Consider the following 22,848-nt stretch of genomic DNA (forward strand, 5'->3'; position numbering starts at 1 on the left):
ACTGGAAGATAAATACATTTATAGACTTTGTGGCTTGTAGTGTTTTTTGTGTGTTTTATAGATAATAGTTTTATGTAAATTTTGTAAATTTGTCGTATAAAAGGCCGAAATGAATTTCCCATTGTGGATAATAAAGTGAATTGAAATTGAATTGGTATAACAATCATTCACCATTCTCACACAAAACTAGTGCTGTAAAGCACTACACATGATGAACTTGCAGGGTACTTTCCAAATCTCCAATGAAACTAAAGAATTGGGGTCTGTGTTTGGGTGGGTTGCCTGGGTCCAGAACCTGTTGACCTTTTAGCTTGATAATAAGTTCCATAATGAGAATTAACTTTTAATTGTACAGTTTTGTTGTGTTGTTATCCTGTGTTTATCATGCTACACACGATGCATATAACTCAAAATAATTCATCAAATATGGTGCACAGACAAGTACACAGACACGTACAGTCAAAAGTTTTTCCAGCAAAAGACATGAAAGAGGATACATGTATGATAAAATTGTGTTACGTAGTGAACAATTTGATAGTTGAATTTTCCTTTGATGTCTGCCAAGATGAACAATCATACTTTTTGGTATTTTGTGTTGTGCGTGCAATGTATATGGAACTATAATTGCTTACAAGTTGAAATGCATTATATTGTTGATTGCCATATACAAGCAGTGATACATGTACTGCATACATGTATATTATGTGTTGCATAAAGTATTGAGTAACAGCAGCAGACTCTCAATTCATGGATTTATTCTTTAATAACAGTCTTATCCCTTTCTTTTGAATTTCAGGAAGCAAAGCAGTGGAGATCTACAGAGTCGACTCAAGACAAGGAAGTTGCTTGGAGTAGGAGAATGTGAAGACGGCTCAGTACCAGTGTCTAAGGTAAGGTACCCTAGTCAACCCTGACTCAATACCAGTGTCTATGGTAGGGTACCCTATATATAGTCAACCCTGGCTCAGTACCAGTGTCTAAGGTAAGGTACCCTAGTCAACCCTGACTCAATACTAGTGTCTAAGGTAAGGTACCCTAGTCAACCCTGGCTCAGTACCAGCGTCTAAGGTAAGGTACCCTAGTCAACCCTGGCTCAGTACCAGTGTCTAAGGTAAGGTACCCTAGTCAACCCTGGCTCAGTACCAGTGTCTAAGGTAAGGTACCCTAGCCAACCCTGGCTCAGTACCAGTGTCTAAGGTAGGGTACCCTAGTCAACCCTGGCTCAGTACCAGTGTCTAAGGTAAGGTACCCTAGTCAACCCTGGCTCAGTACCAGTGTCTAAGGTAAGGTACCCTAGCCAACCCTGGCTCAGTACCAGTGTCTAAGGTAAGGTACCCTAGTCAACCCTGGCTCAGTACCAGCGTCTAAGGTAAGGTACCCTAGTCAACCCTGGCTCAGTACCAGTGTCTAAGGTAAGGTACCCTAGTCAACCCTGGCTCAGTACCAGTGTCTAAGGTAAGGTACCCTAGCCAACCCTGGCTCAGTACCAGTGTCTAAGGTAAGGTACCCTAGCCAACCCTGGCTCAGTACCAGTGTCTAAGGTAAGGTACCCTAGTCAACCCTGGCTCAGTACCAGCGTCTAAGGTAAGGTACCCTAGTCAACCCTGGCTCAGTACCAGTGTCTAAGGTAAGGTACCCTAGTCAACCCTGGCTCAGTACCAGTGTCTAAGGTAAGGTACTCTAGTCAACCCTGGCTCAGTACCAGTGTCTAAGGTAAGGTACCCTAGTCAACCCTGGCTCAGTACCAGTGTCTAAGGTAAGGTACCCTAGCCAACCCTGGCTCAGTACCAGTGTCTAAGGTAAGGTACCCTAGTCAACCCTGACTCAGTACCAGTGTCTAAGGTAAGGTACCCTAGCCAACCCTGGCTCAGTACAAGTGTCTAAGGTAAGGTACCCTAGTCAACCCTGGCTCAGTACCAGTGTCTAAGGTAGGGTACCCTAGTCAACCCTGGCTCAGTACCAGCGTCTAAGGTAAGGTACCCTAGTCAACCCTGGCTCAGTACCAGTGCCTAAGGTAAGGTACCCTAGTCAACCCTGATTCAGTACCAGTGTCTAAGGTAAGGTACCCTAGTCAACCCTGGCTCAGTACCAGTGTCTAAGGTAAGGTACCCTAGCCAACCCTGGCTCAGTACCAGTGTCTAAGGTAAGGTACCCTAGTCAACCCTGGCTCAGTACCAGCGTCTAAGGTAAGGTACCCTAGTCAACCCTGGCTCAGTACCAGTGTCTAAGGTAAGGTACCCTAGTCAACCCTGGCTCAGTACCAGTGTCTAAGGTAAGGTACTCTAGTCAACCCTGGCTCAGTACCAGTGTCTAAGGTAAGGTACCCTAGTCAACCCTGGCTCAGTACCAGTGTCTAAGGTAAGGTACCCTAGCCAACCCTGGCTCAGTACCAGTGTCTAAGGTAAGGTACCCTAGTCAACCCTGACTCAGTACCAGTGTCTAAGGTAAGGTACCCTAGCCAACCCTGGCTCAGTACAAGTGTCTAAGGTAAGGTACCCTAGCCAACCCTGGCTCAGTACAAGTGTCTAAGGTAAGGTACCCTAGTCAACCCTGGCTCAGTACCAGTGTCTAAGGTAAGGTACCCTAGTCAACCCTGGCTCAGTACCAGTGTCTAAGGTAAGGTACCCTAGTCAACCCTGGCTCAGTACCAGTGTCTAAGGTAAGGTACCCTAGTCAACCCTGGCTCAGTACCAGTGTCTAAGGTAAGGTACCCTAGTCAACCCTGGCTCAGTACCAGTGTCTAAGGTAAGGTACCCTAGTCAACCCTGGCTCAGTACCAGTGTCTAAGGTAAGGTACCCTAGCCAACCCTGGCTCAGTACCAGTGTCTAAGGTAGGGTACCCTAGCCAACCCTGGCTCAGTACCAGTGTCTAAGGTAAGGTACCCTAGTCAACCCTGGCTCAGTACCAGTGCTTAAGGTACCCTAGTCATAACTCTGGCTGAGTACCAGTGTCTAAGGTAAGGTAAGGTACCCTAGTCAACCCTGGCTCAGTACCTTTGTCTAAGGTAAGGTACCCTAGTCAACCCTGGCTCAGTACCAGTGTCTAAGGTAAGATACCCTAGTCAACCCTGGCTCAGTACCAGTGTCTAAGGTAAGGTACCCTAGTCAACCCTGGCTCAGTACCAGTGTCTAAGGTAAGGTACCCTAGTCAACCCTGGCTCAGTACCAGTGTCTAAGGTAAGGTACCCTAGTCAACCCTGGCTCAGTACCAGTGCTTAAGGTACCCTAGTCATAACTCTGGCTGAGTACCAGTGTCTAAGGTAAGGTACCCTAGTCAACCCTGGCTCAGTACCTTTGTCTAAGGTAAGGTACCCTAGTCAACCCTGGCTCAGTACCAGTGTCTAAGGTAAGATACCCTAGTCAACCCTGGCTCAGTACCAGTGTCTAAGGTAAGGTACCCTAGTCAACTCTGGCTCAGTACCAGTGTCTAAGGTAAGGTACCCTAGTCAACCCTGGCTCAGTACCAGTGTCTAAGGTAAGGTACCCTAGTCAACCCTGGCTCAGTACCAGTGTCTAAGGTAAGATACCCTAGTCAACCCTGGCTCAGTACCAGTGTCTAAGGTAAGGTACCCTAGTCAACCCTGGCTCAGTACCAGTGTCTAAGGTAAGGTACCCCAGTCAACCCTGGCTCAGTACCAGTGTCTAAGGTAAGGTACCCTAGTCAACCCTGGCTCAGTATCAGTGTCTAAGGTAAGATACCCTAGTCAACCCTGGATCAGTACCAGTGTCTAAGGTAAGGTACCCTAGTCAACCCTGGCTCAGTACCAGTGTCTAAGGTAAGGTACCCTAGTCAACCCTGGCTCAGTACCTTTGTCTAAGGTACCCTAGTCATAACTCTGGCTGAGTACCAGTGGGAATGTCAAAAGAGTTGCCAATTTATCAATCGGGAATAAAGTGTAATCTTGTTTAAATAATTTTAAATAAATAAAATCATGTGTTTCCTTCTGTCATGGTTTATTGAATGCCCTTTTCAAGAACTAAAAAAAGAATGTCACATTTTGGATGATTGAGGAAGTTGTACTGCAGTAATTAACTTTATCCATTCTATGCCTTAGATCAGTCAGATCCTGGGCAATGATGACCACTATTTGCTCACTCTGCCAAATGGACTCAGGTTATGGCAAGTTGCTTCAGCTTTGGTCTTCAGTGCTGTGGCCCTGCTGGTAAGAAAAAATACAGAGCTTTTGTTTTTATGCAAAAAAAAGAGGACATACTAAACTGTACAGACACTTTCTCCTGCTTATTTATTGGACATATTTTGAATACCTGTAGAATTTTTGAATCCCTAAAAACAATGTTGAAATAAAGCAAAATGCCCCAGGATATCCTGATCCAAAGTACTCTACTAAAATGTGCGGAAGGTCATTTAGTTTGCTGAGTCATTTGATGTGCATGTACAATGAGTCTCACGCTGTAACGTGGACATTGGTGAATGACCATTAAATGAGAAGTGAGACCAATGGTAGATTGGAGAAATCAATCCACACTCTTTAGGAAATATGTTGAGGTTTCAGAAAAAATTGGTCTTAAACAGCTCAATCTAGTTGTAGGGAATAAGCAGGAGTGGCGATCAGATCAATAATATGGTAATGTGACTGCTTTTGAAGAACTGTCTAGGAGTGGAATAAAAGATACACTTGAGATATTCCCTGGATCTAGATGTAATCCCCCATGTTGATGCTCATACTGCTGCTAAAGGGCTTTTAACAAGATGGTTATTACCAGTCTATCCTCATTTAAAGACTCTAGACACTATTGGTAATTGTCAAAGACCAGTCTCCTCACTTGTTGTAACTCACATATGCACAAAATTTGAACACATTGGTCATCGAAGTTTCAAGATAATAATGAAAGAAAAAACACCCTTGTCACACAAAGTTGTTTGCTTTCAGATGCTTGATTTCGAGACCTCAAATCCTAAATTTGAGGTCTCGAAATCAAATTCTTGGAAATTACTTCTTCTTCAAAAACTACGTTACTTTAGAATGAGCCGTTTCTCATAATGTTTTATACTATCAGCAGCTCCCCATTACTCGTTACCAAGTAAGGTTTTATGCTAATTATTATTTTTAGTGTTCACCAATAGTGTCCACTGCCTTTAATGTCCTGGTATGGGATATTGTCATTAAGTAAGGACACTTGTCAGCTTATTAATATTCCCCCCTGGTAGATAGGCTGGAAAAACTATCCCTCCTCAACTCCCCCATGCACCAAGACTGGCTCCCTCCAGCTAGAAACACCAATTTGAGGAATTCCAATAATTGTCCATTGTTAGATTAAGTACTAATCAGTCTGACTACCCTCTTGAATAGGCAGTATTATTGTGGTTTAAAGCCATGTTTTGGGTGCAATTGCTTATTACTTTTTTACTTGCCTCTCGCTTACTGCTCTTAGTGCAATTGTTTATTTGCTTCTATTTGTGTTTAACTTTTTTTTTATAATTCTAAAGCTCCGTATTTTAAAGTGCATTCAGCTTTGTCTGCAATGTTTGAATGCTTTTAATAAATGAATAATAATAAGTAGGTTAAGTAGGTTAATGCCCCAGAAAGTTTGCTCAATGACATCATGACAGATTTATCAGCAACATACATGGCGTGTTATATTTAACCAGCAACATACATGGCGTGTTATATTTCCCTTGATGTCTCATCAGGATGCAATTTTTTATTTAAAATAACTGGAAAAAAAATGTCACAACGCTTTGTTTTATCCACACAAATAGGACTAGTGGTGATGGAAATAATGCTTTGCTATGCCAATGGAGACTGCGAAGTTGTCCAACTCTAGCTGATACAGCTATCCCTTCTATTAAATCAAATAATTTGATAAAAATAAAGGAATTTGCAGCTTCTTTAGCAGATTTTTATTGAAAATATTGGCAGCAAAATCGTTACAATGAGGGCAATTTAAAACAACACTTTCTGTGCACTAAACACATGACATCAGGTGAATATTTTGTATAGAATTTCCTTGTTGGTGGAACTGTGGTTACCCATTACTGGCATGTACAGCCACCGGTCTTTGGTACAAACGCCAGAATATTCTTCAGTAATTTCAAGAAATGCCTTGATTGAACAATCAAATGCAACAATAATCGTGTATTTGTAAGGCTTGTTGATACTCAGTGTGTCGTGTTTGTTGATGTTTAATACCCATCTCAGGTCAATCGCGTGACGTTGGTGGCTCAAGCAGTCATTTAGTGCATTTTTAAGTGTTTGATTTGTTGTGTTTTTTTGCAGGCCATCATGTTTCCTGTGCCATTATTTGATGGCATATTTGCCTCAAACTGTGGTCCGGATGCTATATTGCCCATCCGCCTATTTGGTGCAGCTTTATCATGTATGTATTAGTGATTGATGGTGAATACCATGGTGTATGTATTAGTGATTGATGGTAAATACCATGGTGTATGTATTAGTGATTGATGGTGAATACCATGGTGTATGTATTAGTGATTGATGGTGAATACCATGGTGTATGTATTAGTGATTGATGGTGAATACCATGGTGTATGTATTAGTGATTGATGGTGAATACCATGGTGTATGTATTAGTGATTGATGGTAAATACCACTGATGTATGTATTAGTGATTGATGGTAAATACCATGGTGTATGTATTAGTGATTGATGGTAAATACCATGGTGTATGTATTAGTGATTGATGATGAATACCATGGTGTATGTATAAGTGATTGATGGTGAATACCATGGTGTACATTATGTATTAGTGATTGATGGTAAATACCATGGTGTATGTATTAGTGATTGATGGTGAATACCATGGTGTATGTATTAGTGATTGATGGTAAATACCATGGTGTATGTACATGTATTAGTGATTGATGGTAAATACCATGGTGTATGTATTAGTGATTGATGGTAAATACCATGGTGTATGTATTAGTGATTGATGGTGAATACCATGGTGTATGTATTAGTGATTAATGGTGAATACCATGGTGTATGTATTAGTGATTGATGGTGAATACCATGGTGTATGTATTAGTGATTGATGGTAAATACCATGGTGTATGTATTAGTGATTGATGGTGAATACCATGGTGTATGTATTAGTGATTGATGGTAAATACCATGGTGTATGTATTAGTGATTGATGGTAAATACCATGGTGTATGTATTAGTGATTGATGGTGAATACCATGGTGTATGTATTAGTGATTGATGGTAAATACCATGGTGTATGTATTAGTGATTGATGGTGAATACCATGGTGTATGTATTAGTGATTGATGGTGAATACCATGGTGTATGTATTAGTGATTGATGGTAAATACCATGGTGTATGTATTAGTGATTGATGGTAAATACCATGGTGTATGTATTAGTGATTGATGGTGAATACCATGGTGTATGTATTAGTGATTGATGGTGAATACCATGGTGTATGTATTAGTGATTGATGGTGAATACCATGGTGTATGTATTAGTGATTGATGGTGAATACCATGGTGTATGTACATGTATTAGTGATTGATGGTGAATACCATGGTGTATGTATTAGTGATTGATGGTGAATACCATGGTGTATGTATTAGTGATTGATGGTGAATACCATGGTGTATGTATTAGTGATTGATGGTGAATACCATGGTGTATGTATTAGTGATTGATGGTGAATACCATGGTGTATGTATTAGTGATTGATGGTGAATACCATGGTGTATGTATTAGTGATTGATGGTGAATACCATGGTGTATGTATTAGTGATTGATGGTAAATACCATGGTGTATGTATTAGTGATTGATGGTGATTACCATGGTGTACATTATGTATTAGTGATTGATGGTAAATACCATGGTGTATGTATTAGTGATTGATGGTGAATACCATGGTGTATGTATTAGTGATTGATGGTGAATACCATGGTGTATGTATTAGTGATTGATGGTAAATACCATGGTGTACATTATGTATTAGTGATTGATGGTAAATACCATGGTGTATGTATTAGTGATTGATGGTGAATACCATGGTGTATGTATTAGTGATTGATGGTAAATACCATGGTGTATGTATTAGTGATTGATGGTGAATACCATGGTGTATGTATTAGTGATTGATGGTGAATACCATGGTGTATGTATTAGTGATTGATGGTGAATACCATGGTGTATGTACATGTATTAGTGATTGATGGTAAATACCATGGTGTATGTATTAGTGATTGATGGTAAATACCATGGTGTATGTATTAGTGATTGATGGTGAATACCATGGTGTATGTATTAGTGATTGATGGTGAATACCATGGTGTATGTATTAGTGATTGATGGTGAATACCATGGTGTATGTATTAGTGATTGATGGTGAATACCATGGTGTATGTATTAGTGATTGATGGTGAATACCATGGTGTATGTATTAGTGATTGATGGTAAATACCATGGTGTATGTATTAGTGATTGATGGTGAATACCATGGTGTATGTATTAGTGATTGATGGTGAATACCATGGTGTATGTATTAGTGATTGATGGTGAATACCATGGTGTATGTATTAGTGATGATGGTGAATACCATGGTGTATGTATTAGTGATTGATGGTGAATACCATGGTGTATGTATTAGTGATTGATGGTAAATACCATGGTGTATGTATTAGTGATTGATGGTGAATACCATGGTGTATGTATTAGTGATTGATGGTAAATACCATGGTGTATGTATTAGTGATTGATGGTAAATACCATGGTGTATGTATTAGTGATTGATGGTGAATACCATGGTGTATGTATTAGTGATTGATGGTGAATACCATGGTGTATGTATTAGTGATTGATGGTGAATACCATGGTGTATGTATTAGTGATTGATGGTAAATACCATGGTGTATGTATTAGTGATTGATGGTGAATACCATGGTGTATGTATTAGTGATTGATGGTGAATACCATGGTGTATGTATTAGTGATTGATGGTGAATACCATGGTGTATGTATTAGTGATTGATGGTGAATACCATGGTGTATGTATTAGTGATTGATGGTAAATACCATGGTGTATGTATTAGTGATTGATGGTAAATACCATGGTGTATGTATTAGTGATTGATGGTGAATACCATGGTGTATGTATTAGTGATTGATGGTGAATACCATGGTGTATGTATTAGTGATTGATGGTGAATACCATGGTGTATGTATTAGTGATTGATGGTGAATACCATGGTGTATGTATTAGTGATTGATGGTGAATACCATGGTGTATGTACATGTATTAGTGATTGATGGTGAATACCATGGTGTATGTATTAGTGATTGATGGTGAATACCATGGTGTATGTATTAGTGATTGATGGTGAATACCATGGTGTATGTATTAGTGATTGATGGTGAATACCATGGTGTATGTATTAGTGATTGATGGTGAATACCATGGTGTATGTATTAGTGATTGATGGTGAATACCATGGTGTATGTATTAGTGATTGATGGTGAATACCATGGTGTATGTATTAGTGATTGATGGTAAATACCATGGTGTATGTATTAGTGATTGATGGTGAATACCATGGTGTATGTATTAGTGATTGATGGTGAATACCATGGTGTATGTATTAGTGATTGATGGTGAATACCATGGTGTATGTATTAGTGATTGATGGTGAATACCATGGTGTATGTATTAGTGATTGATGGTGAATACCATGGTGTATGTATTAGTGATTGATGGTGAATACCATGGTGTATGTACATGTATTAGTGATTGATGGTAAATACCATGGTGTATGTATTAGTGATTGATGGTGAATACCATGGTGTATGTATTAGTGATTGATGGTAAATACCATGGTGTATGTATTAGTGATTGATGGTAAATACCATGGTGTATGTATTAGTGATTGATGGTGAATACCATGGTGTATGTATTAGTGATTGATGGTGAATACCATGGTGTATGTATTAGTGATTGATGGTGAATACCATGATGTGGTAAATACAATGGCTGAATAAGGGCTCACATGACTTACTCCATATTTGCACATGTTTGAATGACTCCAGGCTCTTTGTTTAGTAATTACGATGAGATGAAATATACTTTGACTTGGACTTGATATACTCTGTGATTAACACTGTGGTGTCAAGCCAAAAGAATTGTATCAAATGTGCCCTAAACCAAAAAAGCTGCAGACAAACTAATATGCCTCTCTCAAAGACAGCTTGGACACTCTTGGTAATTGTCAAAGACAGGGTTCTCACTTGGTGTATCTCAACAGATGCATAAAATAACAAACCTGTGAAAATTTGAGCTCAATCGATCAGTCGGAAGTTGCGAGATAATATTGAAAGAAAAAACACCCCTGTCACACGAAGTTTTGTGCTTTCAGATGCTTGATTTCGAGACCTCAAATTCTAAATCTGAGTTCTCGAAATCAAATTCGTGGAAAATTACTTCATTCTCAAAAACCACTCCACTTCAGAGGGAGCCGTTTCTCATAATGGGTGCGTTCGTTTAGCTTCCCTGGGTCGACCCCGTCGTGTGGCGGTTTTTTCCCCAGGAAAAACGTGTGCAGATAATTACCCACCTTCCTGGAAAAAAAAACGCCACACACCGGGGTCGACCCAGGGGAGCTAAACGAACGCACCCAATAGTTTTATACTACCAACCTCTCCCCATTACTTGTTACCAAGTAATGTTTTTTGCTAATAATTACTTTGAGTAATTACCAATAGTGTCCACTGCCTTTAATATTCATGCATGACGTCATAATTCTTACCCAAAATGAGGCTACAGGCGCACATCCGCCACCACTGTAATGGCTGCTCCTATAGCATTTTTTGGCTTAGCATTGTGAGGTACCTCATGCATAAATATTAAGAGAGGCATATACACATGTAGATGAGACAAAGTATATCAATAATTTCAAGTGAAAAGTAGGCCTGACCCGATCTTTTCCAGCCAGGTTACTGGATGTGCAGTGAGCAATAGTTTGTCAAATTATGATTGAACAAACTCTGCACGGATACACCACTCTTTGTAGTGTGACATCACATTTTGCCTAGCAGAAAGATCAATGTAATATAATATCAATATTAGCTCTTTGAAACTCGAGCCATGGATAATATGTTACTTGTCTCTTTAAAATTTACATCTTAGTAGTCAAATTTTAGTTAGTTTTCAACTGACCTTTTTATAAGATAAGACATGTAAGATGCTGATTAAAAGATTTGATTTTTCACTGCACTGTATTCATGTAGCTCAGGCGAAGGCAAGCCCACCTCATGATGTTACTGACACAATGGGATATTGACCTTCCTTGGAGTATGCTGCTTTGGATCTAGACTGATCTGTTTTAACATTTGGTTGAGTAGAAATGTTTTAAAAACATCCCTAGTCTGCAGATTTGGGCATTGCCTGAACAAACTTACATTATTCTTGATAACGTAAGTGACTATTAAGAGATGTTGATGTTTTGTATGTGCAGGTCTTGGGCTGTTGTTCTGGAGTGCTGTCAAGTCAGTTAGTAGATACATCATAAGATGGACATTGCTGTCACAAGTTTTATATCTCTCTATTCAAGCTACAGGTAAGAGAGACAAAGCAGCCTTAATTGCTTAATCACACACAGACTTGACAAAGTTGTTTGAAATACATGTTATACATTATTTTCATTAGACAACAACACTATCAATAGTCATTACATGGTGTTACCGCAAACCTTTCTATAACACTCTCAATCAAAACTTGATAAATGTATTCAGTCATCCTAATTGTCAATTTTTTTGGGGGGTGGCAGTCAGACATGTCAGAAGCCATAAAAACATTAACTGTTGTGTAGCCAGGAATCACACCTGAGTTTATGCTGGCAGCAGATGCACAAACCTGCGACGTTCAGACAAGCATGTCAGCTCTCTGCCAACTGAGTTATGTAATGAAACAGAAAGTTCCATCCTCGTCTGAGTGACGCTTGATGAACAGCTTCTGGCTGGCAACCCCAAACACAGATATTGACTGACAGGGAGACTGGTTAAATAGCTATTGAGGTCATAGGTTCAAATATCACTCAAGTCAATTTGTCAAGTGTTTGTTGTTGAGTGCACATTGCTTTGCGCATAGGTCTTACTTTTACATTTTCTTTAAAGGGTTTGATACCTTTTGCAGGTCAAGTTGCTGGCAATGAAGATGTTCGTAATACAATTTACCTGTAGAAGTTTCAGCTTAATTAGTCATAAAGTTTTGAATGAAAAAGTGAAAATCACAGAGCAATGTTTTCGGGAGATGTGTAAATAAGTTGTATGCTAAAAACAAATTTGTCTCTCGAGTCAAAAATAATTTTTAGATTGCTATCATCATTAGCATGAAACAGCGGAAGTTTGATATAAATCTGTGGACATTGTGTTTTGTGTCACAAAAAAAGCACTTTTTAAACAATCAATATGGTTCTGAAACATTTCTTTGAAACAGTTAAGAATGAAACTTAGCTTTATCTAATCATGGCATTGTGACTGATGCTCTGAATGAAAACCCTATATAAACATGTACCTTTACACACCTGCATACAAGTACATGATGGTTAGCCCTAAAACAGATGACTCTAAGCCATTCAGCCACTACAGGTGTGTATGTCATGGGTAAAAGGAAGTCCAAAATACATGTACATGGAATACAAGATGTACTTATCGTATTGTGTATGAATGAGTTTAGTGCATTGGTGATATTTTACTGTTTCATTCTATCAGGTCACATGTATTCTATCCCAAGTCCATGGTGTGTCATTACTGACATATGGTCTACTGTATTCACTATGTTGACTTACAAAGATTGCTCTTATTACATTTATTTGTCTTTCATTTCAGTAATGATGTGTACATTGTGTGGGAGCTTGTCATTCAACTTCCCTAGTGTACTTGTCTTGTTAGTGGTTGTCATGGCAATCACCATCAGCTTGTACTTTTATGCCATCTTATCTGGATTCAGTGCTAAGTGGTTATGGAAACCCAAGATGATCATATACGACATGCCTGTAGATAAGAATGAATGAGGAAAACACTTCTATAAGATTATGGGATGGAATTACCAAAATTGCTGTTGTTTTCTTTTGCCACTGTTTTATTTTAAATATGTTTGAGGTGTTTAATGTATCTAAGTGAGGGACAAGCTTGTGCTTTTGAAGTTTACAATCCCTTTATTGTTGCAGTTATTTTGTGGTTGAACTGTGTGAGTTTGTAGGGCTCTGCTTCTGTTAATATTCCCCTGCAACGTTTGCTGTTATATGTGTGTACGTGAAAGAGTTTTTTTGAAAACCTTTACAAAACTGGATGGCCTTAAACTACAGGTAATATTTTACATACTGCCCGTTCTCAACATACATGTACAGCTAATAAATGAAGTTACAATCTCGCAGCCAACTTTCTCTTTTCTAATTTTAGACAAAAAAGTATGTTTAACAGAACAATAGGTAGGCCCCTATTGACTGTCAGTGGGTCTCTGGGCACCTATTCTTGGAAACTACAATGCTTGGATTGTTTTGAGAGATGTGATGCATGATTTGACAATAACAATCAGTTCTGGCTCTTATTACATGTCAATATTGTAGATATGGATTGAAACTGAATTGAACCTTGAAATTTATCAGACAATTGAACCTCAATTAATCTGTGTTCTTCAGTGTATAGGGTCTTGAAATCAACATTTTGTAACACCAATTATTTTGAATGGCCTATTAAATTGTTGTTTTAACTTCAAAATACAAAGAAAAACTGCCACTATTGATCAAAACATATTAGGTAACTTTGCATTTAATTGTCTGTATATAAATCATACAAACATGTGTATAAAGCTATTTTTCTAGATTGTAGGTTGGACTTGAAACCATACATGTGGATGTTAAGTCCACTGCCATGGTGCTTACTTGTCATTCAATTGTTGTTGATATCACTAGTTTTTATGTTCAGCAAATATACTGCATTGTAGTTGATTTTTTGTATGCCTTTTGACCGTTTAAGTTACCATTTGGAGTATTATTTTGAAAGATAAGCTGTTCTTCAGTTAAATGTAAAGCACATTATCATCTAGAATTAAGGCAAACAAAACCAACACGTTTTTATACCTCATGTTGCAGTTGAAGTACTCATAATTGAACTCAGAGATGTTGAAATGTTTCTGATACTGAGTACTCAACTGATGGACTTGGTACTCAGACATCGGAGTACTTGGTACACACTAGTGTTGTACTCAGCACTGTACTTGATACTCGACTTGATATCGGAGTACTTGGTACTCAGACAGTAGTGATGTACTCGATTGCCTCTCAATCAAGTACTACACACTACATGTACTCGGCCAAGTACTTGATACTGGACTGAAATGTACTTGACTACAACTCTGCCAAAAATTTATAGTACCATAGGACGGCTCGTGAACGTGAACCATAAATCGCCCACAATGCACAATCGCCGAACTGTGTTTGTGTTTGGAAACCAATTACATACATCAGTCAGTCAGTCAGTCGGTACTGAGAGAATCACTTTTGTGAAGACCTCGCAGGCGGCGCGGCATCTCAAAGGATATATGCCAGTTGAGGTCTCACTGCTACCATCTAATAGGATTCTCTCATTACGCAAAATACACGGTCAGTTTCCCTTGTGGTTCACATTTGGACGTGTTCAATAAACCAAACCCTTCACGGGCAGTCCTTTGAAAGCAAAAAGCTTTCTGCTTTTCAGGTAGCAGAAAAGTAGAGAAGGAGAAATATTGAAATATAAAAAAACATAAAATCTGCTTTTCGTCCTCCATATGAAAGAGATGTTAAGTCCAGTAACGAGGTCTTTGTATCTGAGATCCATTATGTCAACAATGTGTGCCTTTTTTGCAGTCTTACTTTATTTGCACCTCACATGAAATACATGTAGACAGAAGTAGATATGTAAATAGTGTACATTATGTATGTAACAGGAATTATTAGGTGTATTTTAAATGAACAAAGGTGCATTTTTTTAATTGAAATGCTGACGTAAGGAACAGTACTACTTAAGGGAGTAAAATTATGCCCTTAAAGGTGAAGTGGATTACGATGGTTCAGTGCAATAAGCTACTCCCTGGATTTGGTCATGTTGGCATGCAAGGCCCAACCACGACAAATAACACCACTAGCTAACAAGTAACTCAAGTTCAATTCACTTCATAAGTTTATTGTCAGACATTTATGAAACATTACAAGTATTTGAATGCAGCTCAGGGCAACATTCTAGTTATCATAATACTAGTTATATGTATGGCAATTGTACAGTTATGCTATAATGTACATTTACAATGTATTATTTGCAGCAATTCTGCTGACATTAAACTAGAGTAAACAACTTGCCTTAATACAATGTAAAGTCATCTATTATTTTATTGCACTTAACACACTTTGTGGACATCCCTATTGTACATAATAAAAACATCACATCCAAACAAATGAAGTTACTGTTGATTGCATATCATTTGCGTTGTTGAGTATCATTAGAGCCCTAGTTACGTTACCTTCAAACAAACTTGAATCTATGATTCTGATTGGTCAACTCAAGATTCTGATTGGAAGATTGATAAATGCTAGCATGTGTGCGTCCCATGTCCAATGCAGCTGAAGATGGGGGAGCACTGTAAAGGACCTTTATTACACTATCACCTTCTTGGTCATGTTCCCCGTTTCCATAACAGTAATGAATGCCAACATTCTTTGCGTAACCATGGCATCAGACTATTACTTCGCCCAGCCTCAGTTTGGTTTCAATGAGTTGGAATGGAGTAAAATCAAGATGGCCACACAGTGATCAAGGTCTATGGTCTGATTCCACTTGTGCAATAGGAGTGTTATGTGATAACTAATCTGATATGATAATGTGATAACTAAACTGACAGCACACACAGAGCAATGGCATTTAATTGTTGGAATCGAAAACAAAAACCTGAAATCTCCAATCAGGGCCTTGCTTGTGAATTGGTTTTTTTCTGATTGTGTAGGTTTCCATAGTTGAGGTGTTTTCCTTCAACATCTGAAACTGACATTTAACCTGAGACTTAACAAAAAGAAGGAAGGTACATTAAGAAAATTATAATAAATTTAAAATACCACATGTGTTTGTGGAAAAATAAAGCTGTTGCATTGCATAATGTTAAAGAAATTTGTATTTATGATTGCAATTTTTGGATGACCAGAAACAAGTTTATGTGACGCAAAACTCAATGATAATTTTTTTTTTTAAGGGCTACCTCTTGTAGCACTCTTTTTCGACAGGAATTGACCAAACTGTTAATAAATTGCTAGCACCTGTTTTAAATAATATATGACAATACTCTGCCTGTGAATATAAAAAAAAAGATTTTTTTAAACAAATTAGTTTCGCACATGTACATGTACATGTACATGTACATGTACATACCTTCCCCATACAAAAAGAAAGGAGTAAGATAGTTTGTGTTACAAAAACAGCCGTCAGAAATTTTCTGGTCCATTCATCAACAGTTTGGTCAATTCCTGTCGAAACAGGGTGCTACAAGAGGTGCTGCACAACGGTGTGGCACAACAGTGTGGCGCAACAGTGTGGCGCAATAGTGTGGCGCAACAGTGTGGCGCAACAGTGTGGCGCAACAGTGTGGCGCAACAGTGTGGCGCAACAGTGTGGCGCAACAGTGTGGCGCAACAGTGTGGCGCAACAGTGTGGCGCAACAGTGTGGCGCAACAGTGTGGCACAACAGTGTGGCACAACAGTGTGGCACAACAGTGTGGCACAATGGTTTGATGATGTTTACCCCAGAACGGCGGAGGGCCTTACCATTTCATAGCTGGAGGGGTGTTGTGTTGAAAGAAATCATTTAAAATATATAATTTTTGCCTTTATTTTACTTTTTGACCAAAAAGTGATGTTTTTGACCGAAAAGGTATTTATGAATGGGAATCAAAGTGTGTTGAATCGGTTTTCAACTAGTGGTTTAAACCCGCCGAGGCCTGGTTCTTCTTATAATTTACCTCGACTTTGTCTCGGTAATAATCAAGAACCAGGCCTCGTTGGGATTAAACCACTAGTTGAAAACCTATGGTACAGCCCTCCACCACCCTTTGGTAAACAACTCCTTATAAGGGAATGCTGTGCGCGTCGCGCGTATCGTGTGATGTGGCACAACTGTTTCAGCCGTTGCTCTCGACCAATAGGAATGAAGAAACTGTCTTATAAGAACAGGTGCAAGGTCGCGTGTCACGCCCATGAATTAACACTTTTTACCGGTCATAAACAAAGGTTTATACACACCCATGTGACGCGCTCTCCACCAATAGGAATAGCGAAACTGTCTGAGGTATTTATGAATGTGTGTTTATGTTTGTTGTGTTGTCATGTAGCCTCAGGAAGACTCAGCTACATGTGTTAGGGTTGGACCTTCCAAACATGAAGGTCAATAAACACCTCTGGCGTGATGTTGTGCTTGGAATCTCGGTTGCGACCGCTAAATGATGATGAAACGTCAGGCCACTAACTATTTTTTGCATTTATACTATTTAGGATCCTTTTGGTTGGTAAGCAGTTTGCAACAGCTAATTTTATTTTCTCAGGTATGTTTGAGATTAGCATACATGATTAGTGAACACACGGCACATTTTAAACCGTAGTATTATTTCTACTAGTTCGCCTCTGAGGTATTCTGTTGTTACCTTCAATGACTGGCCCTCGACTTCTTCCACTAGGAGCTGAATTGGTCTTGATGGCCGGAAAACGAACTTGCTCAAATCCTATTCAAACAAAAGGGGAGAGTTGTACATGTTGAACCTTAATGCAACTATGGCATTTGGAACTGATAAACCATTTAACCAATTTTACCCACATCAATCTATCAATCATTGACTGGTCGTAATCATGGTAAGGGTGAACTACTCTGCAGTTGTGGATATATTGAGAACTAAACTTTGTATCGCCAAACTGAATCACTTTTAACTGAAAAGGATCATTATATTCAGCTTTTAAAATATCTTTCTAATCATAAATGTATGCATTTTATAACAAACGGTTACAAATGCTTTTCAAAGATCAACTCAACCGATCCAAGGCAACGTGTATCTTTAAATAAATGTTGCCAGATATCTGACTAGTGTCTGTGCAGATGCTTAAAGGCAATGCAGTCTTTTGCTTAATTACCAGTAACTTTACATGTGTTTATGTAAGCTATTCTTCAAGCCAACACAGTTATTTCTTCAAAAAAATTACAACACACATGTACATAGGCAACGAAAACTACCAGAAGCCGGAATACCCCTCATGCGGTCTATCCCGGTAGCAATCTCTTCACTTCCATGCAGCAAGCGGAATCGGTAATCACGTCTTATCTTCAGTGTAAACAAACCAAAAACAAGCAGGGCCGGACGGCGCAATTTCATAATTGTTCGGACCATGGAGGTTTTTTCTATTTCTACCTCCATGTTTGGACTAACAACAAGTGTGAAGGATCAAGCCAAAAAATGGTATATATGCAACCCTGAATAACTGTCAGTCCTTGGTACACTGTTTTTAAGCTTCTTGCACACGGGCAACACTTGATGTATCAAGTATTGATATTGAATTTTCAATGATATCGGTTATTGAAAAAAATTATGACGTCAACAGACATTAAAACTAATAGCTGGTGTTGCAGACAGCTACAAAAAAATAGACCATAGTGAAACACAAGTCTGCACATTTCATCACAATCATTCAATCGCAATGACAGGGTCTTAATGGTGTTATTAAACAATTTGCTAATTATTGTTATTCTTAAACACCAAACAACACTATTTGGTTGAATATGGACAATTCAAAGCCAAGTTTCACTGTTGTCAATAATACTGTATGTAATTACCTTGTTGTGATGATAGAGAGTGACTCCTTGGCCTGTGTGGTATACTGCTGATGCTACTAGCTCCATCAACTGATTGTAACTCCAATAAAGGACTTCCCTAATCAAGATATAGGATTATAAATCTCATCAATTCTCAATCAATCATATCTATAAAGCAGAGCTCTGGCATTTAAAACAAACACTTTTTCCAGTCTTACAGTCTGATAATCATTCAGATACATTGTTCGTGGGCTTATTTGTCAAAACTTGATCAGTTGGTTTTGAATTTGAGAAATGTCCCTTATGCATAATTATGACTGCTTTTCAGCAACTCTCCCCAAACATCTGCCAAAACCATGCTGTAGTTAAATAATTTCAGTTTTCTTAATATAATAGATGTTAAATTTGCATCGGGGATAAAGAATATTAATTTTTGTTTTTACCCATACACCGATGTGTGTTAGCACTGTATACTCAGTACTTTCCCCGAGTCCTGTGAAAAAATATCACAGGCATGTTACTCGGGTGGGATTCGAACCCACGACCCTTGCAATTCTAGAGCAGTGTCTTACCAACTAGACTACCGAGGTTGCCCGGCAGCTAGAAGCAGTTCGAATCCTATGTTTTGGCAGCGGGTACCGCGACAATATAATAGATGTTAAATTTGCATCGGGGATAAAGAATATTAATTTTTGTTTTTACCCATACACCGATGTGTGTTAGCACTGTATACTCAGTACTTTCCCGAGTCCTGTGAGGGGTCGTGGGTTCGAATCCCACCCGAGTAACATGCCTGTGATATTTTTTCACAGGACTCGGGAAAGTACTGAGTATACAGTGCTAACACACATCGGGGTATGGGTAAAAACAAAAATTAATAGTTTTCTTAATGTTCAAGCAGTTGTTTGACCTTTAATGAGTGTAATTACACAACTTTAACATTACAAAATCTGTAGCATTTCAGACAAAACACTTTTATGTTAAAGTTTTATGACTTTAAACTTGGGGGAACAATTCATGTCAATGATGTAATGTAGATACAAAACTTTAACGTTTCATGACTTAAAACTTGGGGGAAAACTGATGTCAATGACAACAACAAAAGTGTGTACAACTCTGATTTGCCAAAAAGTATGATTTTTAGAAGAATTGGCTGTTCATTGCCAAAAAGTAATGTTTTTTTGAAGAATTGGCTGTTCATGGAGACTGACAACATACGTAAAGTGGCTTCCCTACCTTGACTCATTCAACACACACGTAAATACAATGGATTGAAACATACCATAAGTTGAACCCTGCCTTGTAATACATCAGGACTCATTACAGGTAGGTTTGGTTCACTGCTGCTTTGTCTTCCATTCTCAATGTTTATTCCAGCAGTTGTATGAACCCATCTGCAATGTACAGTAAGTAAAGCATTGTAACTCTTACATTATTGGGACCTACATGTTTTACCCATCTCAGCAAAGCATATGCAGCCAAACCATTTGCACAATACCAATACAGCTGTTCCTTCCCCTACCCCATTCACACACTCATCCACAACCTTACGGATCCAGTCTATTGTTGTTCGCCTATTCATTTGCACTTCATATACATCATTTGTAATCCATATAATTGGGACAATGCAACCCTTCTTAAACAAGAAATCAACAGAAAGACTTGTCCACGCACATGTAAATGTCAAGCATTGATTTTTGTTATCGCATATTTAATATTGTATAGACTTCTGATGTTCGAACTAACAAGCTTCCAAAGAACCCAAAACTTTGAATTGGTGACATGTACTCATAAGCGTGACCACATTTCTCCTATTTTGCATGATTTACATCATCATTTTGCATGATTTGCATGATTTGCATCGGCTTCCGATTAAATACTGTATACAGTATTATACTTTCATTAACATTCTTATGTTTGCAAGGTTTGAGCCTTACATATCTCCCAGACCTCATCTAAAAATATCATCTCCACTCAAAATCTGGGTCTCTCTTAGTTTGTCCCTCGACTTTCACTCAATTTTATGGGATAAGAGGTTTTGCAGCAGCAGCAGAATTATGGAATAGTCTTCCAGACAACATAAAAAAGCGAATTCACTTCAGACAAAGCTAAAAACACATTTATTTTTGCAATAGACATCAGCATTTCTTTCTATAAGAACTACATCTTTCTTTGTGTAATTACTTTGTGTCTCTACTGTCTTACTTTAAATTCTCAATGCTGACTAATTGTTGTACTCACTCAAAGGTTCTTGCATGCTTGTGTTCTTTGTCTTGTGTCTCTACTGTCTTACTTTAAATTCTCAATGCTGACTAATTGTTGTACTCACTCAAAGGTTCTTGCATGCTTGTGTTCTTTGTCTTGTGTCTCTACTGTCTTACTTTAAATTCTCAATGCTGACTAATTGTTGTACTCACTCAAAGGTTCTTGCATGCTTGTGTTCTTTGTCTTGTGTCTCTACTGTCTTACTTTAAATTCTCAATGCTGACTAATTGTTGTACTTACTCAAAGGTTCTTGCATGCTTGTGTTCTTTGTCTTGTGTCTCTACTGTCTTACTTTAAATTCTCAATGCTGACTAATTGTTGTACTTACTCAAAGGTTCTTGCATGCTTGTGTTCTTTGTCTTGTGTCTCTACTGTCTTACTTTAAATTCTCAATGCTGACTAATTGTTGTACTCACTCAAAGGTTCTTGCATGCTTGTGTTCTTTGTCTTGTGTCTCTACTGTCTTACTTTAAATTCTCAATGCTGACTAATTGTTGTACTCACTCAAAGGTTCTTGCATGCTTGTGTTCTTTGTCTTGTGTCTCTACTGTCTTACTTTAAATTCTCAATGCTGACTAATTGTTGTACTCACTCAAAGGTTCTTGCATGCTTGTGTTCTTTGTCTTGTGTCTCTACTGTCTTACTTTAAATTCTCAACGCTGACTAATTGTTGTACTTACTCAAAGGTTCTTGCATGCTTGTGTTCTTTGTCTTGTGTCTCTACTGTCTTACTTTAAATTCTCAATGCTGACTAATTGTTGTACTCACTCAAAGGTTCTTGCATGCTTGTGTTCTTTGTCTTGTGTCTCTACTGTCTTACTTTAAATTCTCAATGCTGACTAATTGTTGTACTTACTCAAAGGTTCTTGCATGCTTGTGTTCTTTGTCTTGTGTCTCTACTGTCTTACTTTAAATTCTCAATGCTGACTAATTGTTGTACTTACTCAAAGGTTCTTGCATGCTTGTGTTCTTTGTCTTGTGTCTCTACTGTCTTACTTTAAATTCTCAATGCTGACTAATTGTTGTACTTACTCAAAGGTTCTTGCATGCTTGTGTTCTTTGTCTTGTGTCTCTACTGTCTTACTTTAAATTCTCAATGCTGACTAATTGTTGTACTTACTCAAAGGTTCTTGCATGCTTGTGTTCTTTGTCTTGTGTCTCTACTGTCTTACTTTAAATTCTCAATGCTGACTAATTGTTGTACTTACTCAAAGGTTCTTGCATGCTTGTGTTCTTTGTCTTGTGTCTCTACTGTCTTACTTTAAATTCTCAATGCTGACTAATTGTTGTACTTACTCAAAGGTTCGTGCATGCTTGTGTTCTTTGTCTTGTGTCTCTACTGTCTTACTTTAAATTCTCAATGCTGACTAATTGTTGTACTTACTCAAAGGTTCTTGCATGCTTGTGTTCTTTGTCTTGTGTCTCTACTGTCTTACTTTAAATTCTCAATGCTGACTAATTGTTGTACTCACTCAAAGGTTCTTGCATGCTTGTGTTCTTTGTCTTGTGTCTCTACTGTCTTACTTTAAATTCTCAATGCTGACTAATTGTTGTACTCACTCAAAGGTTCTTGCATGCTTGTGTTCTTTGTCTTGTGTCTCTACTGTCTTACTTTAAATTCTCAATGCTGACTAATTGTTGTACTCACTCAAAGGTTCTTGCATGCTTGTGTTCTTTGTCTTGTGTCTCTACTGTCTTACTTTAAATTCTCAATGCTGACTAATTGTTGTACTTACTCAAAGGTTCTTGCATGCTTGTGTTCTTTGTCTTGT

The 22,848-nt window shown here is 38.3% G+C and overlaps 2 protein-coding genes across 8 annotated transcripts in view; one reads left to right on the forward strand and one right to left on the reverse strand.

Moving 5' to 3' along the window:
- The window catches only part of LOC117305025 (tumor protein p53-inducible protein 11-like), a 44,070-nt gene extending 28,504 nt beyond the window's left edge, over window positions 1–15,566 (forward strand). For all 6 annotated transcript variants that reach the window (XM_033789715.1, XM_033789719.1, XM_033789717.1 and 3 more), the window contains 5 exons: window positions 797–890; window positions 4,056–4,163; window positions 6,240–6,339; window positions 11,451–11,552; window positions 12,823–15,566. In XM_033789715.1, the coding sequence (XP_033645606.1) occupies window positions 797–890; window positions 4,056–4,163; window positions 6,240–6,339; window positions 11,451–11,552; window positions 12,823–13,007 (589 nt within the window). In that variant the 3' untranslated portion in view covers window positions 13,008–15,566. The remainder of the gene's footprint in view (window positions 1–796; window positions 891–4,055; window positions 4,164–6,239; window positions 6,340–11,450; window positions 11,553–12,822) is intronic.
- A 1,701-nt stretch (window positions 15,567–17,267) lies between these two features.
- The window catches only part of LOC117305175 (leucine-rich repeat and IQ domain-containing protein 1-like), a 46,820-nt gene continuing 41,239 nt past the window's right edge, over window positions 17,268–22,848 (reverse strand). For both annotated transcript variants that reach the window (XM_033789980.1, XM_033789979.1), the window contains exons 26-28: window positions 20,094–20,205; window positions 18,833–18,929; window positions 17,268–17,732 (exon numbers count right to left, since the gene is read on the reverse strand). In XM_033789980.1, coding sequence (XP_033645871.1) covers window positions 17,602–17,732; window positions 18,833–18,929; window positions 20,094–20,205 — 340 coding nt within the window. In that variant the 3' untranslated portion in view covers window positions 17,268–17,601. The remainder of the gene's footprint in view (window positions 17,733–18,832; window positions 18,930–20,093; window positions 20,206–22,848) is intronic.

Source organism: Asterias rubens, chromosome 22 (assembly GCF_902459465.1).
Source record: "Asterias rubens chromosome 22, eAstRub1.3, whole genome shotgun sequence".
Classification (NCBI taxonomy): domain Eukaryota; kingdom Metazoa; phylum Echinodermata; class Asteroidea; order Forcipulatida; family Asteriidae; genus Asterias; species Asterias rubens.